Raw genomic sequence first — 21,119 nt, 5'->3', positions numbered from 1 at the left:
CACAGAGAAAGGTGGGAAATGGCAGGAGCTATGGATTTACCTTTGTGCCTCAGCATCCCTGGCACAAAGGTCCGACCTCACCCCCAGAAAAACCACGGGGTGCACAAACAGCCCCAACCCCTTCTCACTGTTACACTCTGGTATCAAAGTTAACGCTGTCCTGGTAACACTGTTCCTACACAGTCCAATGGCTTTAAGATCCCCTTCCTTCCCAAGGAAAGGCAAGCAGGCAGCTATCCAGACCCCTGGATAACCATCCCAGCTGCTTCCCAGCACCTGGGTCTCCCCATTTCCGAGGCAGGCAGGGAGAACAGGAGATTATCCCTCTGCAGATGTGGGGACAGCCTGGGCCACGGGGCACAGAGTGGAAATGAGCAGCTCCGAGGACAGGACCCCGTGGAGCTCCCTGCAAAGGCATCATTGCCAGGAGTGAACTCGGTAAAAATATCTGTCTGAAACCAAAACAAGCAGCCCTAAACGTAGGCAGGGCATGGCTGGCAGCTGCCCAGGTCAGCACCCCTGCCCCACCTGTGCCACGTGCTGGAGGGAGATGGGGCTGTGGAGGCTCCCACACGGCCACCAAATGGGTGGATTGTTCCTGTTTGATCAGTCAGAAAAGGAGCTGTAGGAGGGAGAGCTGCTGGAGCAAAGAGGCACTGAGAGGAAGCAGAGCTAAGGGCACTGAGCACCCTGCACCAAGTGGACTCCCACTCCATGTTTTCCCTGAAAGCAGAGCTTTTCCAAGCACCAAAATGAACAGGATAACTGTAAAGCGGAGGAAAAGCAGATGTGCACGAGGTTGTTACAGGCAGTGGGACAGGGGAGGGTTCAGGTAAATACATGGAGCATCCCTGGACTCCCAGTTGTGACCCAGGATGATGGATTGAGGGAGCATGGAATGTTCCCACCCTCATCTCAGATATCAGCCATGGAGATCAGATTAATTGTGGATTCAGTTCTCTGTGAGACACCAGTGCCCAAGTAGGGTACAGCAGCCAAGAGGCACCTGGGGGGGCAGCACATGAATAATCCCAAGCCTTAAGGAACTGGAACACCACAGAGAGCCTTGGACATGGCTGTGACCCTGCCAGTCCCACCAGTGGCAAGGAGAAATAGAGAAAACCAGGGAGAGACATCCCTGTTCCTGAGCCTACACAGTCACTGCTTCCTGCACATCCTCTCTGGAGGAGGGCAGGGAGAGCACAGGGAGAGAGGGGATCACACAGAGTTTGGAGTCACAGAGCAGCCACAGCACTGCAGGCAGGAAGACCCACGGTGGGGTTCAGGCTGCACCCCTGTACTGGTGTTACATGGTCAGATGTCGCTGCAATGATGGCTGGACAAGGAGCAGTCAAGTATTCCCATCTTTTTTGACAAACAGGTTTCTGATTGCTCCTTCCTCCACCTCCATTTGGCTCTGGCAGCTCATTCCCCCCAGGCTGCACTCCCAGCACCTCTCTGGCAGAGGCAGGCAGGGCTGAGGGAGAGCAGGCAGGATCCCCTCACCACAGAGCTCCCTCCACCTGCGAGCCCGGCTCCAGCTTTCCACCTTGGAGAGAGACTGTGGGGTCACATTCAGCTCCACTGCCCACTCAGGCAGACTGAGCTGATCTGGTGCTAAAATAAAGTTGAGATTAAAGAAAAGAGAGACCTGGTCAGCTTGAGAAGAAGGGAGGAAAAACCCAACAGAGAGACTGAGCCAGGATGACAGACAGACAGTGCTGCAACACAAAGGGGTCCAGGAGCTGAACATGTGGAGCTTCCATCCCTGCAAGCCAGAGTGGGACCAGGCATCCCCAAGTTGTCCTGCCACAGCAGAGCTCTGACACGTGCCAGATCCCAGGAGAACCATCTTCCAGGCAGGCAGAGAAACGGCACCTCCAGGACGAGCAGCACCCGCCCGTCTGCCCGTGTGTCCCCACGAGCAGGAGCAACCCTGGAGGAGAGCCCGGGCACACGGGAGGGCAGGAGAGGGGGCATGGAACACTTACAGCCTTTGGCTTGAAGGGGGGCTGGATCTCCTTGCGCTCCAGCTTGTCCCAGTCGATGTAGCGGAAGAAGGCGTGCTCCTTGATGTCCCGCTCCCCCTCCGGGCCGCAGCCCAGGCGCTTGGCGGGGTGCTTGGTCATCAGCTGGGGGAGAGCAAGAGAAGACACGGTCACTCACAGGGTGTCCAACTGCTTCCCACGTCCCCAGGGGGCTGTGATGTCCAGCTGGACAGGCGGCACCGTGCGGCTGCTGCCCTGGGACACCCCAAGTCAGGGTCTGTACCCCAGACGGGTCCCATCTGCTCCACCTGCTTTTGGGGCTCCAAGCAGAGGACTGAGGGGGAAGCCAGAGCAGCTCCGGGGACAGGGAAGGTTGACATCGGCTTATGAAAGTAGGTGGCAGGTACATAAGCACTGGCAGGATGGGCACACCCCCTTTCCCTCTGGGAATGAAACTGGTTCACCAAGAAACAACCTCAGGGTGCTGGCAGAGCGCCCCGTGGTGCTGCAGCCTCTCCTGCTGCAGTGGGGGGCAGGACGGGAGCAAAGCTGCCTCTACTCGGTACAAACTTCTCAGCATCTGCAGAATTAACTCTAAAACCCACTGCCCATTCAGGATGAACAATCTGCCCTCCAAAACTTTCATCAGCCCTCCTCCAGCAGAACCCCCACTCCTCCGGAGCCACGGCAGCACAGACATGAGGTGGATTTCTAATGAAAGAGTCAGTTTGGAGAAAAAAAGCAGAAACAGTCCATTAATGTTGTTTATCATCTAAACTTCTCCTCTTCACTGGCTCAGTAAGGGAAAGGGGCCCCAGGAATTAAGGGCAGCTGTACAACATTAATATCCTGGGGCAGGTTTTGAGCCATGTTCAGAGATCAGATGGAGATTCCAGAGATTCACAGGACATTGATAAGGATGGAGAATATGAGCTATATACCTGCAACAAAAGCACTGCTTTATTAAAAGCAAGGCAGTTCAAACTGGTCCCAGGGCTGTGCAGAGGTTGCAGGAAGTCTGACTCTGTGTCCCAGGGCTGGGGGAGCCTCTGGGAGGAAAAGGAGATGCCAATGCTCCAGCCAGAGAGCTGAGGAAAGGGTTTCAGAAGCAAGCAGAGAAGCTGTGCCTGCCCCATGCCTGGAAATGTTCAAGGCCAGGTTGGATGGGGTTTGGAGAAACCTGGTCTAGTAGAAGGTGTCCCTGCCCATGGCAGGGGGTTGAAACAAGATAAGCTTTAGTGTCCCAACCCAAACCATTCTAGGATTTTCAGACCAAAATAAGCCCATCAGCCCAGGCAGCCATTGGCAGCACACACCACCCCATGGGGATCTCACAAGCTCCTCTGCCAGGGGTGCAGGTGTTGGATATGGGTCAGTCCTGCCACCCCTGATGGTACAAAACAAACTTGCTCAGGGAAGTTGATCTTTAACAGCAGTGCTGCAACAGGGTGCTGAAAGCAAGGAAAACTCCAGGAAAAAAAACCCCAGAACCCTAAAAAGACAAACTCCAACAAATACGAGGTAAGAGCAGAGGCACCAACTATTCTGTGAGCAAATAGCTCTACATCCCTGTCCCCCAGCCGTGATGCCATCTGCAGCTGGGAGAGTGATGGAGCACGGCTTCCCTGGATCAGCATCCCCCTGGAAAGCCCATCTGCAAACAGGGAGGGCCTGGCAGGCTACAGAGGCTGGACCAGGGATTTTCCAGCCTCTGCTCAGGAAGAGGATGTGACTGGCATCAGCATCAGCTTTGCAGAGCCTGTCCCTGTTGGAGGAGCCACGCTGGAGCATGGCCAGTGGGCCCGGGAGGGAGGGCACGGGGGGCATGTGGCAGCAAAAACAAAAGCAAGGATTTTTTTCTAACTCATTTTTTGTTAATAACCAAGTTTCCCTTGGCATTGCAGCACACAGCCCTTTATAAAATAGAAACCCAACAACAAATCTCAGAGTAAGAAGCCTGAGAAGGTGGTAGAGGTAACATGTCTTGGCCTCTTGAACATGTGGGGCAACAGCACGGACAGCAGCTGTGATGGGCTTTTCTCAGGCACCAGCACCAGGGGAAATGGCACCTAAAACACCTGTAAATATTCCCAAAATGCTGCAGAAAATGTGCCATTTCATGCCTTTGCTACCAGGCAGAGATTAAAGAGGGAGCTGATAGTCACAGACAATCTGTTCCCCTGGAAAGGGCTGATTTGCTCAGGCACCATCAAACCTCTCCATATGGGATGGAAAAGGCTGAGGGTCTGTGCTGGTGCCCACGCGCTCCCGGGACAGGAGTCTGGCTCCTAATAACCAAACCTGAGCTACCTGCCCATGGAAACAGCAGCTCCAGGATCAGCCTTCAGAAACAAATCCGAGCTGACAGCACAGGAGGGAAATGCTCCGTTTGATCCACTAATTGCTGCTGACTGGAGAGTCCTGGAGCCACGTGCCAGTGAACTCTCCAGTTTCCTTCCCAGCCAAGGATCCCTGATTAATGCTTGTCTCTGGGCTCAGGCCGGTTCCAGGCTTTCAGGATCAAACACATTTCATCTCTGGGTGGTGCAGGGATGACTGGCACCAGCACACTGGAGTGAAACCACGAGGGAACAAGGAAATGTGTTTGGAGACCGCGGCAGTGCAAGATCAAACCTCTCACGGGTAAGGGCAAAGGCTTCTCCAGGGGCTTGTTCCCTGCACTAATGTAACACCAGGTTTGTGCCCTCCTGGCAGACCTACCACACACCAACACAACCAGCTCAGCCTCAGTGCAACTCACTGAGATGTATTCCACTGTGTTCCAGGGCAAAACATACATACTTAGTTCCCAGCTTACTAAAAAGTTCTTAAATCCTACACAGTTTTAATTCAACTTTCGGGTGTAGCAGTTTGGTGGTGGCAAAGAATGTCAGGAGGTTTTGAAACAACAGTAGTACAGAGGGAACCACCACTTTGGTACAAAAAAAATCTGGGAATTTATAGAGAATCAACCCTCGGTGCGTGGCCAAATATCCTCCCATGCAGCCTCCCATCTCCAGAGTGAGAAAAGCCATCGCAGCTACACCCAGCAGACGCTGCAGTCACGGTCCCTGCTCATCTATTTACAGCACCTACACTGTGACTGATGCAGCAGCAAACAAAGCTGACACTGAGCCTGGTCCCTGTTCCAGCCTCAGGGACAGTGATGCTCAGCAGCACCAGGCACCTCCCGCCCTCCTGCCTGACCAGAACACGCTGGATTTTCCCTTTACATCCCCAACATCACAGTAAGAGGATGAGAGACGGTGACAGAGTCGGTGGGAATCCCCCTCTGACCACCCCTGTGGTTTCTAAATTAAGGATTTGATTTTCCTACATTCTGCTGATGGTGGTGGGGCAGCACCCCTCCCTGTGCCCCTTTCCAGGTGGGAACACCTGCTTTTCCCCATGGGACAAGCGAATATTCCTCTTTAACACCAGCTCAGAATCCTGGCAACGCCAGGAAGAGGCTTTGAAATGCCGCAGTGGGAGCGTGAAGCGCAGGATGTGTCATTTGTAGATAGAAACACTATTTTGAGAGAGAGAACATTCAGATATTTTCAATATTAACTATTATAAGCAAACATTTCTTAAATTCCTACACAAACACATATTTATAGCAGTGTGTGGCACTTGGGGGTGAGATGAGGCTCAGTCCCAAGCACAACAGAACAACATCGGGACCTCGCCAGCCTTTATCCATCACATCCCAAATTAACTCAGGCTGCATTTAAGTCATGACTAGGCCCAGTCCATGGAGAGGTCGGGATGCTGGGCAAGGTAGAGCTTCACTGCAGATTAAGAGACAGGATAATGAAAATACTGCCCTGACACCACAGATACCACCAGCACTGAGGTTCAGGTCATCTTGAAGGGTGACATCAGAGCTAAACAGAAGGATGAAAGTGTCTGATCTTAGAAAAACTATTTTGGGATCATATTCACTTTCCCTGAGCATCATTTTTCATTTCAGGCAAAGATTTATAGAGCTGCCCTGTCCTCACCTGATAGGGCACAGAGTCTCTGGGGATGCCCTCCCTTCCCACCTCCCAGCCAACACCCCAATTCCCCCCTGAACTTCACCTGAGCCCTCAGAGCAGCCCCTGAGCCCCAGCTGTATCTCTGCTCAGTGTAACAGCACAGAGAGGATGTGGGTGTTATTTTTACCTGGTTTTAGTACACACACACAAATGACACAGGTTGTAGTTTTAGGAGTGGAGAACCCATCTGAGTGTCAGATCCCCTCGTGCTGGGGAGCAGGAGCTGAGCTGAGACCCCCAGGTGTGCAGGATCTCACTGCTCCCACTGCCCACACACCCCCCCAAACCAGCAGAGGACCCAGCCCAGCCCTTACCCCTTTGCAGATGGCCACTGCCTCCTTGGACATGGACTTGGGGTAGGCGACGTTGTGCTCCATGATGGACTGGAAGAGCTCGTCTTCATCTTCTCCCTCAAAGGGGGCCTAGAGCAAAGCAGACACAGGTTCAGTGGCATTTCTGGGTCCCTAAGCTTCCATGTGCTGCTGTGGTCCTTGGCCATGGACCCAGCCCTGGCTGTGCCATGCAGGGAGGTGAATCATCATCACAGTCCCTGGGGCTGCACCCAGAGTCACCCCAAGCTCCTAAGAAAATGCCCCAGCTGTGTGCCAGCAGCATGGCAAATTCCACATCAGTGTATGCTCAGAATGGAATGTAACAGCCCAGAGGAATCAATTAAAACTCAATTACCTGGCCAGCCAACATCTCATAGAGCAGGACTCCAAACGCCCACCAATCCACAGACTTCCCATAGGGCTGGTAAGCAATTATCTGCAAACAAGAGAACAGCAGGATTACACTCCCAGGTCTGACCTGGTGGCACAAGGCAAAGTGACTCCAAGCTGCAGCCCAGGTCACAAGGACAAGGTTATTCACTGGGACACGTTTCAGCACTGAAGTCCCTCGACCGAGCACACTCGGAGTTCCTCCCACCTGCTCTTTACCAGCACTCTGGGAAAGTCAGGTGTGAACTGTTCACATCATAAGGGCCTTTAAAAGGAAAGAGCACTTAGAAGAAATCCTCTGTCCTGTGAAGTCCCCACCTGCCCGTTGGGGAAGGTCAAAGCCCAGCAGGTGAGGAACAGCTTTGTTCAGCGGGGATCACACGCAGGGCTGTTCGCACGCAGGACCTGCCACCTTGGCACGCAGAGCTCTGGCTTGGAATAGGAAAAGTCCTGAAAATGGGTCAAGCAAATCACAGGACTGTTTTACCCCGAAGCCACGTTGGCCTGAGCACATTGCAGTTCCCTAAAGGAGGAGGCAGGGAGCAGCAGAAGGGCCTGGGCTGGAGCGTGGCCACCGTGCCACAACCTTATTGCTATTCCCAAAGAGGAGGTGTGAGATCACTCCTCTGAGACCCACTGCCAGCAGGCTTTAATGCCATTCCTGGGTGCCACAGTGATCTGCATCCTAATTTCCTATTTTCTGTTCTTCTTTTGGAAAAAAAAGAATTAGAGCAAGGAGAAGAAAATAAGAGTTAAAGTGAAAACACTCAGGCAAATACTGAGAGAACTGGTCATCTGTCCTGTTTGAAGGAGCATTAATCACCCAGAGCAACCAGCTCTGCACCAACACCCCCAGTATTAATCCTGGTGGGATGAGGGGATGGAACACATATTTGATCCAGTAATTGGAAACCTCACTGGCTGCAGCAAACACAACATTGTTTAGCACACGAGTGCATCGATGTCCTAACAAAGAGAATCTCTTTCTCTAAAATATTTACATGTATAAATATTAATCTTATTATTTCAAATTCAGCAGTGACAAGATTTTAGAGGGATGTTTTTATGCGAAGGAAACAGGCACTGGGAATAATTATGCCCCTGAATTTCACAATTGTGCCCATGCAGCATCTCATGGAAGTGTCATGTGTGACTCCATCCCATCAGTAATAACCAAATGCAAAGTCATTTTGGGGTGATCTAGAGCCATGGATAGGGAGTGTCTCCCCAGCAGACACACGGCCTCTCACTGTGAACAGTGAGTTGGATAGATCTAAGGATTGCCACTTCACAGGGAAATATTATCCACTGGTAATTCCCTGTTTCCCACTGGTCATGTTGTGCTGGAGGTGTCACACACAATGAGGGGCAAAGCTGAGCTCCTGAGCTCGTCTTTTCCAGGAGCAAGGGAGTAGCCCACGGTACTCTGAGTGTGCCAAGGGTCAGACAGGCGTGGAGCTGCCAGCAGGACATGGGAAAAAACCAAGAGAGGGAAAACACACTGCAGGGAGAGCAGCATGAGGATTTGCTGCACTTTGAGGGGAAGCAGGGAACAGTCCAACAAAGACACAGCTCCAGCATCCCTGCTTCCTTAAGGTCAGCAGGAGATGGACAGTGCTGAGGGGATGAACTTCCCAGGCTGATAGTGAATTCCCTGATGTCCCTGTTTCTGCCCAAAGCAAGGTTGTCCCGTGGGGAGGAGCACCAGGGAGGTGCCGGGACGTGCCCGGAGCAGCGGCCGCCCTGCCCAGCTCACCTCGGGCGCGATGTAGTCCGGAGTGCCACAGAAGGTCTTGGTGGTCACCCCATCCCAGATGTTCTCCTTGCACATGCCGAAGTCTGCGATCTTTATGTGCCCCTCGCTATCCAGCATCACGTTGTCCAGCTTCAGGTCTCTACAGAGGGAGAGCAAACCCGTGACACAACGGACAACACGAGTCTCCCAACTCCTGGAGCTCTGCTGGACTGCTGACCTCCAGCTTTGTCTCACACCCCAGACTCTTTGCAGGGGAAATGAGTAATAATAAGTCAGAGATCTGTCAGGATGGAGTGTTTATTTTACTTTTAACCCACAGGAACACCATGCTGGGCACAGTGCTTTGAAGTGTATGATGGAAAATACTCATCTGGCAGGGGATGCGTTGAATTGATTTGGTTTTTTTGCTCCTATGAAAATCAAAGTGCACTTAAAGCTCCCAGCGATGAAGAAGCCCCTATTCAGCACAAGTCCCTGCCTCACCTGTGCTCTGCTCCCCGTGAAATACACATCAGCTGTGTTTCTGATCCTCACCCACAGAATACCTGTTTGTGGTACCCAACTTCCCAGAAGCTCTGCTCCTCAGAATGAGCTGCAGGGATGGATCCAGCTGCAGAGCCTCGGATCCAACTCCCAGCCCCAACTCAGAGGTGGGTGCTCCAGCCTCGAGGACACTTCTGTAGCAAACAGTATTTTGGTGCAATTTCTACACTCTTGCTGGTTTTAAGGCTGCTTTTTCCAATTATCATGTCAGTGCTTAGAACCCCAACAGGCCAAAGGCAGATGGATAGGAGCTGGGATTCAGACTCGGAGGAAGGAAGGAAGTAGGGGCACTGGGGACTGACAAACCAAGAAATCTCTCTGCAGCAGAGGATGGCAAGAAACATCCCTCATGTCAAGTTTGCTCTACTTCTTTCATCTCCAGCATCTCCCTTTGCAGGGCACTTAATGGTATCTGACACTCATTAGGATGCTCCGCTCCACCCTGGGCTCTGGGAATTCTTCTGAGCAGGGAAGAGCAGTGAACACTGGTTTCAGAGCTAAACCAGCAGCCTCTGAGCCTGGTCTGGCACGTGGCAGCGACCCAGATCCTCTGGGTGCCCTAATCATACTGGGAATGGCAAAGGAGATGCAGTGGCTGAAGCAGAAGTGACACTCACACTGCAGAGCTCGGAACCAGCCCCTGCTGAGTGCTTCCTCCAGTGTTAATGGTAGGAGAGAGGTGCCCTGAGGGGCTGGGAGCTGCTCCAGGCTGCCAGCCAGCATTTGTGTTGTGTGGAGAGAAACACGTGGAACGGGGGCAAGAGAGAACCAGAGGTGCCTTCCTATAAACCGGGATAAAGCAGGAGCCTCCTCCAAACCAGCGGCACCTCGAGGCTCCCAGCTCTGCCTGGGGGTGTGGAACGTGCTGATGGCTGGACTCGATGATCTCAGAGGTCTTTTCTGACCTTAATGATTCTGTGATTCTACCTACAGGCAGCTGCCAGACCCTGCCCATGGCACAGGCAGGGAGAGCCCTGGGCCGGGGCTGTGGCAGATGGGGAGCCCAGAGCCTCTGGCCGGAGGTCCAGGGGAGGGGAGGAAGGAGGAACCTGCTCACCTACCGATAAATGATGCCTTTGCTCTGCAGGAAGAAGAGGCCAATGGCTATTTCTGCTGCGTAGAACCTGAAATGGGAGATTCAAAAGGAAGGCTGATAATTAAAGGAGATGAATCAAAATGAAAACCTTTCAAATCCGATCACAGTGAATGAAGCATCTGAAGGCTTTCAGGAACACATCCTGCTCTGTCCAGCTCACGGGGGACAGGAGCCAAAAGGCACCAGTTAACACTCAGGTTGCCATCCCAGCAGAGGAGCCAACACCCAGTGTCTTTTTCATCCCCCAGGGAGGGGGGGAAACCTCCAAAACCTCCCTGCCTTCTGCTTTCATTTACATAAATTTATTTATTTAGCTCAGTTATTTACAAGTGCAATGTATCTCAAAGGTGAGGTGGAGGTACCAGCATCCTTGGAAAAGACTTCTCCTGCTTCTTCCCAGTCCTGCTGTTTCCCCTCCCTTTCTGCTCAGGAATTGCACCACAAAGCCTGTGCCTTGGGCTCTGTTTCCAGCCACACGCCACAAATACATCCCATACCTACCCCAAAGGTGCCAAACTACTGCACTTACACTGCGTGGGGCTCCTTGAACCTCCCGACCTGCTGGATCTGGTACATCAAGTCCCCACCATTCACATATTCCATCACAAAATACAAGCGATCCTAAAGGAAAAAAGAAACAATTAACAACAGAATTATCAGAGCAGGGAATCTGCAGGGGCCAGAAACAAGGACTGAGGCGATGGGCAGCTCCAATCTGTATTTCCATGGCAATACAGTCATCATCCCTGTGCTCCCCACGAGGTGCAGGGGGCTCATGTTCACACAGAGCCCAGAAGTGCTGATCCCTTTGCAACACTCGGGGCTGAAGCTCTGCCCCTCTGCAGACAGACCCGCTGGAGAAGGCAAGTGGAGGAATCCCTAAACCAGAGGATTTTCCCTTCCCAGGAACACGTTTGCTCTTCTTCACAGAATCTGTTTTCAGAGAGCTGGTCAGGCAGCTCCTCGCTGGCATTTCCCCACGCACTGCATGGCTTCAGTTAAGGGATGTACAGGAGACATGAGCACTTCCAGTGGGGACCAAACTCCACCCATGCCCACCATGACTTGGCCAAGCACCAGGAGGACGAGTGACATTGCCAGCCCTCTCCTGGGCCAGCAGTGCCAGGGTTGCACAGGTCTGCAGGGGATCCAGCTGCCCTTGATCAAGCTGGGCAGGCAGGAAGGAGCTGCATCCCTTCTCCTCACTCCTCCCAGCCTGGTCTGAGGGGCCACCTCATTTAACCACACATGGTTAGATGAGTCCTGAGGAGTTCAGAGGTGCTCAGAGGGCTGGAGCCCCTCTGCTCTGGAGCCAGGCCGGCAGAGCTGGGGTGTTCACCTGGAGAAGAGAGGGCTCTGGGGAGACCTGAGAGCCCCTTCCAGTGCCTAAAGGGGCTCCAAGAGAGCTGAAGAGGGACTTTGGACAAGGGCACGGAGTGACATGTGCCCTTGACACACAGGAGCCAAAGGACACCCTGGGCTGGCCCCATCCCAGCTCACGGAAGGAAGGACAGAGGCTGGAGCACTGAGAGCTGCAGGTTGGCAGCTTTATATAACACTTCATAATATTTCCTCATTTCCTCCCTAAATAAGCTTTGCCCTGCTTTTCAGACAGGAAGGACAAGGAGATACAAAGAGATGCAGATGGAGCACTGCCATAAGAAGGGCTATGGAGGAACTGGGGTCATCAGCTCCAGCACCCCACAGGGCACAGCCCAGCCTGGCGATGCCCAGCCAGAGGAACTGGAGTCATTGGCTCCTGCCTCCTGGCACAGCCCACCCAGACAGGGGGGCAGCACCAAAGGGAATTAAATAGAGCACCAAAGGGGCAACTGGGCTGTGTAAAACACGTGGCACTGATGGGATAGAAGGGCAAATTCAGTTTGGGGATTTTGGAGCCCCCCACTCTGTAAAGGACTGCCCTGCCAGCCCGCGGGGGAGGCACGTGCAGGCAATGTCACCTTGAGCAGGCAGAGCCACGGCAGCCAGGCTGTGACAGCCACGGGAGAGCAGAGCAACGCTGTGCTCGGCTGCAGCTGCTTCCTAAATATATCGATCGGCTTCAAGAAGGAAGAATATTAAAAAGACGGTCTCTTGAAACAGCCAGCTGAGCTCTAAAAGCAGGAGCTGAGCTTTCCTCATTTGGGTGGGGAAGGGAACGCTGGTGCTTCAGAGAAAAATGCCATGAGTAAAGCAGGCAGATGGCTGGGCAGCCCACGGGCTGGGAGGGAGGGATGGATGGGCACAGAACGCTGTCCTGGCTCCTGTCGGAGGCAGAAAGGACGGCGTCTGTCCAAGTCTGGAGCATCCAAACTCACTGAGCAACAGCACAGTTCGGAGATGTAAATCCCACTGCAGAGCCTGGCATGGAGCCGGTGACACCCCCCTTCGCTGGGCAGACAAGGTGCAGCTCCCAGGCTCCTTCCAGTGCCCTTCTCCTAATTAACCACTTATTAACCTGATTAACCGTTTAGTCCACCCCCTGCCCAACCCCACACTGGAAACGAGTGGCAGCGCCAGGACAGCACCCACCCTCCACATCCACCCCCTTATTAGACACTAGGGAGAAATCCGTCCCTGTGAGGGTGGGGAGGCCCTGGCACAGGTTGCCCAGAGAAGCTGTGGCTGCCCCATCCCTGGAAGTGTCCAAGGCCAGGTTGGACAGGGTCCCTGCCCATGGCAGGGGGCAGAACTGAGTGATTTTTGAGGTCCCTTCCAACTTAAACCATTCCAGGATTCTGTGCTCCTGTGATTTACCATCTCAGTGTTGCTGCAGCTGCTGTGCCCTTTGTGCTGTGCCCCAGAGGGAACCAAGGTCACCAGTGAAGGCACAGCTCACCTGGGGACACCCAGGGACCCCTGGCTCACACCTTTCCCTGGAGCCCAGGATCTCACTGGGATCTTTCAAGGCAGAGCACTCCAGGACATGCCAGCACAGGCATCTCTTGCCCTTCAGCCCCAGGCAGGAGCTCTCTCTCTCACTGCTCATCTTCACTCTTTCTTTAACACAGATTTAGGGCTCGTGTCTCTCCCGAAGCCGCTGAGCCAACAGCCTCGGCTGAGAACTGTGCTCTGGACTGTGCTCCCAGAAATCAAAGTGCTTTGTGCCAGCGTTTGATAATACACCCTGCTATACATTTTGATTACATTACAAATACGATTACTATTAAGCTACTATAGGTCTGCCAGGAATAATCCTGCGCTGACTCACTTCAGATGCCAGTGAGATGCTGTGTGAAATAGCTGCTCCTGCCACATTTCTGATTACTGTGCTGCAAAGCCAGGCCGCAGGCTTTAAACACTCAATGTGTTTGGTAAATGAAATTTCTGGAATAATATTAAAATGTAATCCTCCTGGAAAGCATTGTCATCGTTCTAAAGGACTCTGCTGATTCCCTCTCCCGGCTCCCACTGACACGGGCCTGGACATTCTCATTCACAGGTTGCTTGAGGGCTGGGCAGGGATTGTGTTAGAGGTCCCCTGTCCCCTTCTCCACTCCTGACTCATACAAACCCAATCACATGCCCATTTCAAACTGGATTTCCTGTGGTTTGGATTAGGTTTCTCCCTTTACTCAGGGTTTTGATCACAGGGATGAGTTCTAGGAAAAACTGCAGCACTTGGCAATTGAATCATAAGGGACATTGTGGGCTGGGGGTGCCTGAGGGGCTGGGAAATCACTACTAACACCATGAACAGCTCCCTGATGAAAACATCTCAGGGGAGTGCAGCTATGGGACATTACACTCTCGTTTCACACATTTTGTCATGGAGACACTTTTGCCAGAGAGGTGGACAAGCTGTGAGGTTGCCAAGGCAGAGAATACAGGGCTGCTTTGGCAAGAGCAGTGATGTACAGAGAATCAGGGAATCCCAGAATGGTCTGGGTTGGAAGGGACCATAAAAATCATCCAGTTCTACCTGTGCCATTGGCAGGGACACCTTCCTCTAGCCCAGGTTGCTCCAAGCCCCATCCAATCTGGCCTATCCATTTGCCAAGGGTCAGGCGCCCAGGGCTCAGGGTCCACAGTCCCTCCTGCCCCTTGCCCAGGGACAAGCTGTGGCACCAGCACTTACCATGGTCTGGAAGCAGGAGTGGAGCTGGGTCAGGAATGGAGGCTTCCCGGAGAGAGCCAGGACACGTTTTTCCACCATCGTGCACTCCACATCATCATCCTGGATAACAACGTCCTTCTTCAGGATCTTCACAGCATAGAGCTCGTCTGTGCCCTTCCTCTCTGCCAGCATCACCTACTCAGGGTGGAGGATAAGTGCAGGATCAAGGGAAATGTGGATTTTAAATGCCTTGACCTTAAATAGTTAAACTAATGGCTTGCTTATTATCCTGCGGCTCCTGTTACAACCCTGAGAAGAGCTTCAGGTGCCAAATGATGCAGAAAGCTATCAGGGGTATTGCCAAAAGCATTTAGGGACACCAAGTCTAATGAGTAACGAGTCTACTCCCTCACCACCTCATTGCCTGGAGGAGCCCATCCCAAGGGTTTGCTGATGTCTGAGCCCAGCTCACCCTCCAGCACCCCCAGCCCTGAGTCAGGGCCCAGGGCAGCACCCTCACAGTGTCACCAGCAACGGGGGAGGCTGTCAAGAGTCTGAACACAGAATCCATCAAATTACAAAGTGGTAAAAATTTAAAGTGGAAAAGAGTCAGTCTATAGTGAATAGTAAGGAAAAAACCACACAATTTTCTCTGTTTCACCCTGCCCCCCAACAGTGACCAAACCCCACTGTGAGCGGGTCCATCCCCCAGCCAAAGCCTCTCCCAGCCAGAAGAATCCATCCAACCTCTCATTTCAAGCCAGTCTCACCCATTTACAGGTTTATTTATTGCAGTAAATGGGATTCACTGCTTCTGATGGTGCAAATCCCCCGGGTTAATCCCATCAGCCCAGCGAGGGTCCCCATCCCGGCCCACCACGCTCCATCAGCCTAAGCTGCTCCTTGTGCTGCCAGCAACACAAACCGACTCTGAAACCACGCTTTGCCTCCCATTTTCCCTCTTGCACTCTCTCATCACATTAGATTGGAGTGCTGGCTGGAAATGAATTGCTTTTCATTTGAAGGAGTCGGCAGAAATCCTCCAGTCACATCGGGAACAGCAGCTCGGGGGTTTTGGAAATAAATTATGTGAAGTCAACATCAATAGGGTGGAACTGAAATGCACTTCAGGCTGGGGCAGACTGGAGAAGACACACGAGCGGGTCTCGGGATGACTTTTGAGAGTCTAAGGACAGCCGGATTAACCCTCTTGTGTTCCAGCCCTGGCACAGCTGCCCAGGGCAGGGGTGGAGTCCCCATCCCTGGAGGGATTTAACAGATGTGTGCATGTGGCACTTGGGGACATGAATTAGTGGTGGCCTTGGCACTGCTATGGGAAAGGTTGGACTCGACGATCTTAGAAGGCTTTTCCAACCTCAGTGATTCTGTGATTCTGTTCTATGACATAGCCCAAGGACCAGGGATGACAAGGCAGGGACACAGCCCAAGGATTGAGGTCTTCATTGCCCACCCACTGTCCCTGGGGAGCTCGGCTGTCCTGGACACGCTGCCTGTCAGGATTAGCTGGGAATGGCACTGGAGCTCCTCAGAGCCAAGTGCTCTGGAGCAGGTGCTGACATTTCCCTCTCCATCAGCGGGGTGGGGCTGCAGCAGCCACGCACCGATTCATCTCTCACAGGGCGGGGCCATGGGCTGGCGGCTCAGGGACCCCGGCAGAGCACTGATTCACTCACTGGTGCTCGAGAAACACTGAGAGCCCAGAGCAGCTCGTTGTGCTGCTGGGACGGAACCCAGCAAGGCACAGGCACTGGGACCAGCTCTGGGCTTTGCCTTTTCCCGTTACCAGTTCCCTGAGATGTTTGCAACAGCCCTTAGCACCACACACGGGCACGGACAGACGGACACCCTGCCTGCAGCCACGGAACAGTGATGATGGGACAAGGGGGAACGGCTTCACACTGACAGAGAGCAGGGTTAGATGGGATACTGGGAAGAAATTCCTCCCTGGGAGGGTGGGGAGGCCCTGGCACAGGTTGCCCAGAGAAGCTGCGGCTGCCCCATCCCTGGAAGTGTCCCAGGCCAGGTTGGATGGGGCTTGGAGCAACCTGGGCTAGTAAAAAGTGACCCTGCCCATGGCAGGGGGTGGGACTGGATGAGCTTTAAGGTCCCTTTCAACCCAAACCATTACATGTTTCTCTGCCAGGGCAGCAGACACAGCTGTCTCACGTGGAGTCTGCACCTCTGCCCTCCCTTCTGATTCTGCCCAAACTGAACTGTTTTGGTTCATTGCCTCCATTTATCACCATTTTTACACAAGTTGAGCTTTACAAGGTGCTGTACACAGGTGCTAAAACCAGGGCTGATTTCTAAGTGATAAAAGCAGACAGGCTTTGCTGTTCAAAATTGGTGGAAAAGAAGCAACTGCTCCAAGAATAGAGTTTGTGGGAAAATTAAACCTGTTACCTGGGAGTAAGGACATTATATACAATATTAGTTATATACAGACCTGCCCTGCTATCCATAACCCTTTCAGAGGAAAGTTAACTAAACCAGGGAGCCTCTGAGCCTGGCATCTGCTGCTGCCCTGAAGGGACCTTGTCGGGGACGTGGCTCCCACCCCCCTGTGCAGCGAGGCAGAGGTTGGCTGGGGTACCACCACAAATGCAAAAAACTGCTCCAGGGCACACATGGGCTGTGAACACTTCATGCAGCAGCTTCCCAATGACACAGCAACCCCCAGCACAGCTGAGCCAGCCCTGCTTTGCTGGGATGTGAAAGGCAAAAGGACCCTCCAAGCTGCTGAGAACCAGCGGGTGACACACAGGGGACCCCGGGTGTAAAGTGTGTGCCCAGGAGTGCAGGGATGGTGGAAACCACCTGCTGCCCTCAGTCACATCTGGGCTGTGTTCCCCTCTCCTGTGTTAAAGAATCACAGAATCATTGAGGTTGGAAAAGACCTCCAAGATCATAGAGTCCAACTTATGACTGATCCCCACCTTGTCCCCCAGCCCAGAGCACCGAGTGCCACGTCCACTTGTACCTTGGACACCTCCAGGGATGGGGACTCCACCACCTCCCTGGGCAGCCCCTTCCAATGCCTGACCACCCTTTCCATAAAGAAATTCTTCCTGACACCAGAAGTGTCCTGATGTCTGGAGGTGTTCAAATACCAAGAGATGCAAACAGGCAAATGCCCCAGCACAGTCGGTGATGCCCTGACCAGAGCCATGCACAGATTGTGGTTGATTATCACAGCACATGAAAACTGTGTTCCATTGGACTGGAATACAGAACTGCAGTGGCCAAAGGCTCCACCCTGCTCAGCAAAACACCACAAAACCCCCCAAAAGCCTGACAGCTAGAGAGCACAACAGATTGATTAGCTGCAAAAATATGAGCAAGCCATGTAATTTCCTTTTCCTCTATTTATATTACAGCAAAGCAAACCCAGGGTGGGCTGTGCCAAGTGCTGCCTCCCTCCCTGGGAAGGTCTCCCTGCCCATGCCAGCCCATGGAGTGCTACCACCAGCCACAGTCCTGGGGGCTTGGTGGGACTCACGACCAGGGGAGCCCAGGGAGATCCCAGAGCACCAGGAGCAAACAGGGCCACCCTGTGTCCTGGGGCTGAATGCACCAACCCAGGATTGTGCACACCCAAGCCCCTATTTTCCAAACCAGATCCATTTTCCACCCCCTAAACTCTGCTGCCTGGCTCAGGGGACCTCCATCTGCCAGCACACTCGCTGGGAAGCAGATTGCATTCTTTTTTAATTTTTTTTTTTGGTGCAGAAAAAAGCTGATATTTAACTTGATTTATTCCTGTAATATAGAGTATTGTTTGGGAATGCTTCAGCATAAAAACTGGAGATATTCTGAACATAGAGAAAGTAAGTTTGTTAAACTCCACCGAGGCCAACATATTGGTACTCCTGACCTGGACTGCCAGAGTGTGGAGAGAGGAAAATACCAAGCAGTAAATCTGAGATCCTGATGCCAAAGAGTTAACAGAGAGAGACAGAGACTCACTAAAATAGTGTGGTTACAGTCCAAGAGCTCTCACAGCCAGCAGGGACTGGGAGGAGGGAGGCTGGCAGCAGGCAGCCAGCACAGGAGCAGGCAGTGCCAGCCCTAGGAGGGAAGGCCATGGTGCCAGCCCTGGAGAAGGACGGCGATGCCACGAGCACAGAGTGGGCTGCTGGGCACGCCAAGGGCTGCAGGGGGCTGAGCCCCTGGGCTCCCTCCCCTCTGTGCCCCCTGCCTGGCTCCAGGCACACGCCCTCACTGTCCCTGACCAGGAGCAGGCACAGCCCCTGTGCTGTGCCAGCCCGTGCCCCCGAGCAGGGGATGCCGTGGGGAAGTGCAGGCACACGTGAGCAGGAGGCTGCCTCTGCCCGCAGAAACCAATGGTGCCGTTTTAATTAGCGCTAATTAGCATATTTATAACATGCTGTTCCAGGGAACAGTTTCTGTCACACATTCCCTTATATAAGCCACGGAGCCAACTGAAGAGTTTGCTAATGTTTCTCAAATTTAAGGAAAGAAGGCGGGGGGGGCTACACGATGCACAGCCACAGTCTCCAGATGCCAGCACTGGGTTTGAAAGGGATGAGGTGTTGGGAGGGAGGGAAAGGGGACATGGATATATTTCTGTGTGAGCAGCATGGGCAAGAGGCTTTCCTGCTCCCCAGGATACCAACCCACAGCAAAGGGGTCTGGCAGCGAGTTCTGGGCAGGAACCCCAGGCTGATGCTCTGAGTGCTGGGGACCATCAGGACCTCCCTGTTTTCCACCTGTCAAAGGTGTTTCCATGGATCTCTGAGCTCTCCATCTCCAGAGAGGGAGCAAACACCCAAACAGAGGCTGGGACCTCCCCAAGCTCCACGGCCATCAGGAGAAGGCTGAGGGAGGGAAGGGGTGTCCCTGCTGCACCCCTGTGCTCAGGTGATGGGGGAACATCACTCCCTGCACACCCTCCTCATCTTCGCTACCTGCCCAAGGAATGAATCTGTTGGCAGAACAATATTTCCTGCAATTAAGGGGGAATTCACTAATGACAGTGGTGCTGGGCCAGCCATCACACCAGCAGACACCAGGCCAGTGTCCAGTGAGAACCACCCACCTCCTGTGGAGCCCCAGCAGCCACTGGAGCACTGGGATCCCAAATGGAAATCATGAGAGAGTTGGAAAGACCCCAAGAAAAATGAAGGCTCTGAGTCACATAATTATCACAAGAATGAAGTTCTGTTACTGCTTATATATCCCACATATTTGTAACTATTAGGAAAAAAATAAAGGCCAAATAAAAAAGAGCTTTAAAGACACAGCTCAGCCCCCCACTTCCCAAAAGGGGCCAGATGGTTTTTGTGATGGTCTCATCAGACTTCTCAGGTGTTTCCTGCTGTGACCCAGAGGTCACAGTCCAGAGGGAGCCAAGCTGGGCTCCCAGCACCGTGACACCAGTGCTCCCAGTCAGAGTGAGGACAGGTCACACTGGAGCAGCCACATGAAACTTATCTTAAATACAGACAGTGTCAAGGAGAATTTGGTGCCTCACCTTCCCAAAGCTTCCTTTTCCCAGCACCATCAGGAAGTTGAAGTCCGAAAGCTTCATCCGATCTCTGCTCCCGTTGTTGTCAAATTTGGAAATGGCATTCCTTGTCTTCTCATCCGCAGCCTTGGACCCAGTTCCGATCTTGGCTCTCTGCAAGGGTGACATGGGACAGGGAGAAAAGAAAACACATTACTGAAATCGGCAGGGAGAAAGGGTGTTATAAACCCCAGTGCATGCCCCCAAAATCCCACCTAGTCAGCCCTTTCCCAGCTCAAACACCATCCTGAGCTTCGGGAACCTTTTCCATCACCGTGATGGGGACAGCACCAAGAAGGGCACTGGAGGAGTTACCAGCACTGGCACATGGCACAGACCGACTGCTGCCCAGTCAACCTCTGCCAGAGCAACTGGGAACCACCTCTGCCCACTGTCACCCTCTCCCCATGCCAGAAGGTAGCCTGCCACACTGCCCCATGCTCCAGGTCATCCAAAGCATAGAACAGAGCCTTAAAGAAGCTTTTTTCCTCAGAACAAGCTTCTGTCTCTCACCTCCTCAGAAAAGGATGGGTGAATATCTCATAGAAGATTTCACAGAATATTCTGAGTTGGAAGGGACCCACAAGGATCAAGTTCAGCTCTTAAGTGAATGGCCCATACAGGGATTGAACCCATAACCTTGGTGTATATAAATATATTAAGGCAAAACACAAGACTTTTTATCCAGCTCCACCTCCATTACTCCCCTTATGGGTCCCTTCCAACTTGAGATATTCCATGATTATATCTGATGTTGAAGAGAATCACACTCCTGTGCCAGGTCAGGTTGAACATAGGAAGCCCCAAATCTACTTGGAACAGCAGAGAACAGAGAGCCCCCCTCTCACACCCCAACCACCCTCACAACCACAGCTGCTCACTGAGGACCCCCACAAACCCCCATGCTTAAACACCAAACCCCACCAGTGTCCTGGCACCTCCTCCCCAGGCCAGGGGCTGTCTGATGTGCCGAACCACTGCTTGAAAAAGCTATCTCACAATTTATTCTCTTTTAATTTATAGAACTGTGTGGCAGTGTGAGGCCTGTGCCGAGCTCAGCCTAGCATGAAATTCCATTAACCCGATCCCGGTGGTTCAATTTGGCTGCTGCTGGCAGCCCCTCCAGATAGCACCTCACGGGTAATCTCAAGCCTTTGCTGCTGCTAATTGGTTCTCACAAGGTTCTCCCTGCTGCTGAATTCCCCACTCAAGGTCACCTGCAGCACCTACGAGCATCTGAAAAGCTCCTGCACTGAAAACCGAAGGACTGGTCTCTGGCATTTTCAAACACCGTTGGTGTGACCACAGCTCTGCCCCGGGAAGAGGCTGGAACCCAAGGATGGGACCCGCTGCTGTCACTGGAGCCACA

General features: G+C 52.9%; 1 protein-coding gene across 1 annotated transcript in view; it reads right to left on the bottom strand.

The window, feature by feature from the left end:
• PRKCB (protein kinase C beta) overlaps positions 1 to 21,119 on the bottom strand; it is a 98,654-nt gene that overhangs the window by 10,612 nt on the left and 66,923 nt on the right. Inside the window, 8 exon segments of the mRNA XM_029965255.1 lie at positions 1,992 to 2,132; positions 6,343 to 6,450; positions 6,716 to 6,796; positions 8,507 to 8,645; positions 10,111 to 10,173; positions 10,675 to 10,766; positions 14,224 to 14,397; positions 19,718 to 19,864. Of these exon segments, the coding sequence (XP_029821115.1) occupies positions 1,992 to 2,132; positions 6,343 to 6,450; positions 6,716 to 6,796; positions 8,507 to 8,645; positions 10,111 to 10,173; positions 10,675 to 10,766; positions 14,224 to 14,397; positions 19,718 to 19,864 (945 nt within the window).

The sequence above is a fragment of the Manacus vitellinus genome, unplaced genomic scaffold, assembly GCF_001715985.3.
Source record: "Manacus vitellinus isolate BGI_N305 unplaced genomic scaffold, ASM171598v3 scaffold_93_pilon, whole genome shotgun sequence".
Taxonomy (NCBI): Eukaryota; Metazoa; Chordata; class Aves; order Passeriformes; family Pipridae; genus Manacus; species Manacus vitellinus.
The sequence above is the reverse complement of the archived record's forward strand: the minus strand, read 5'-3'. Positions and strand labels throughout refer to the sequence as shown.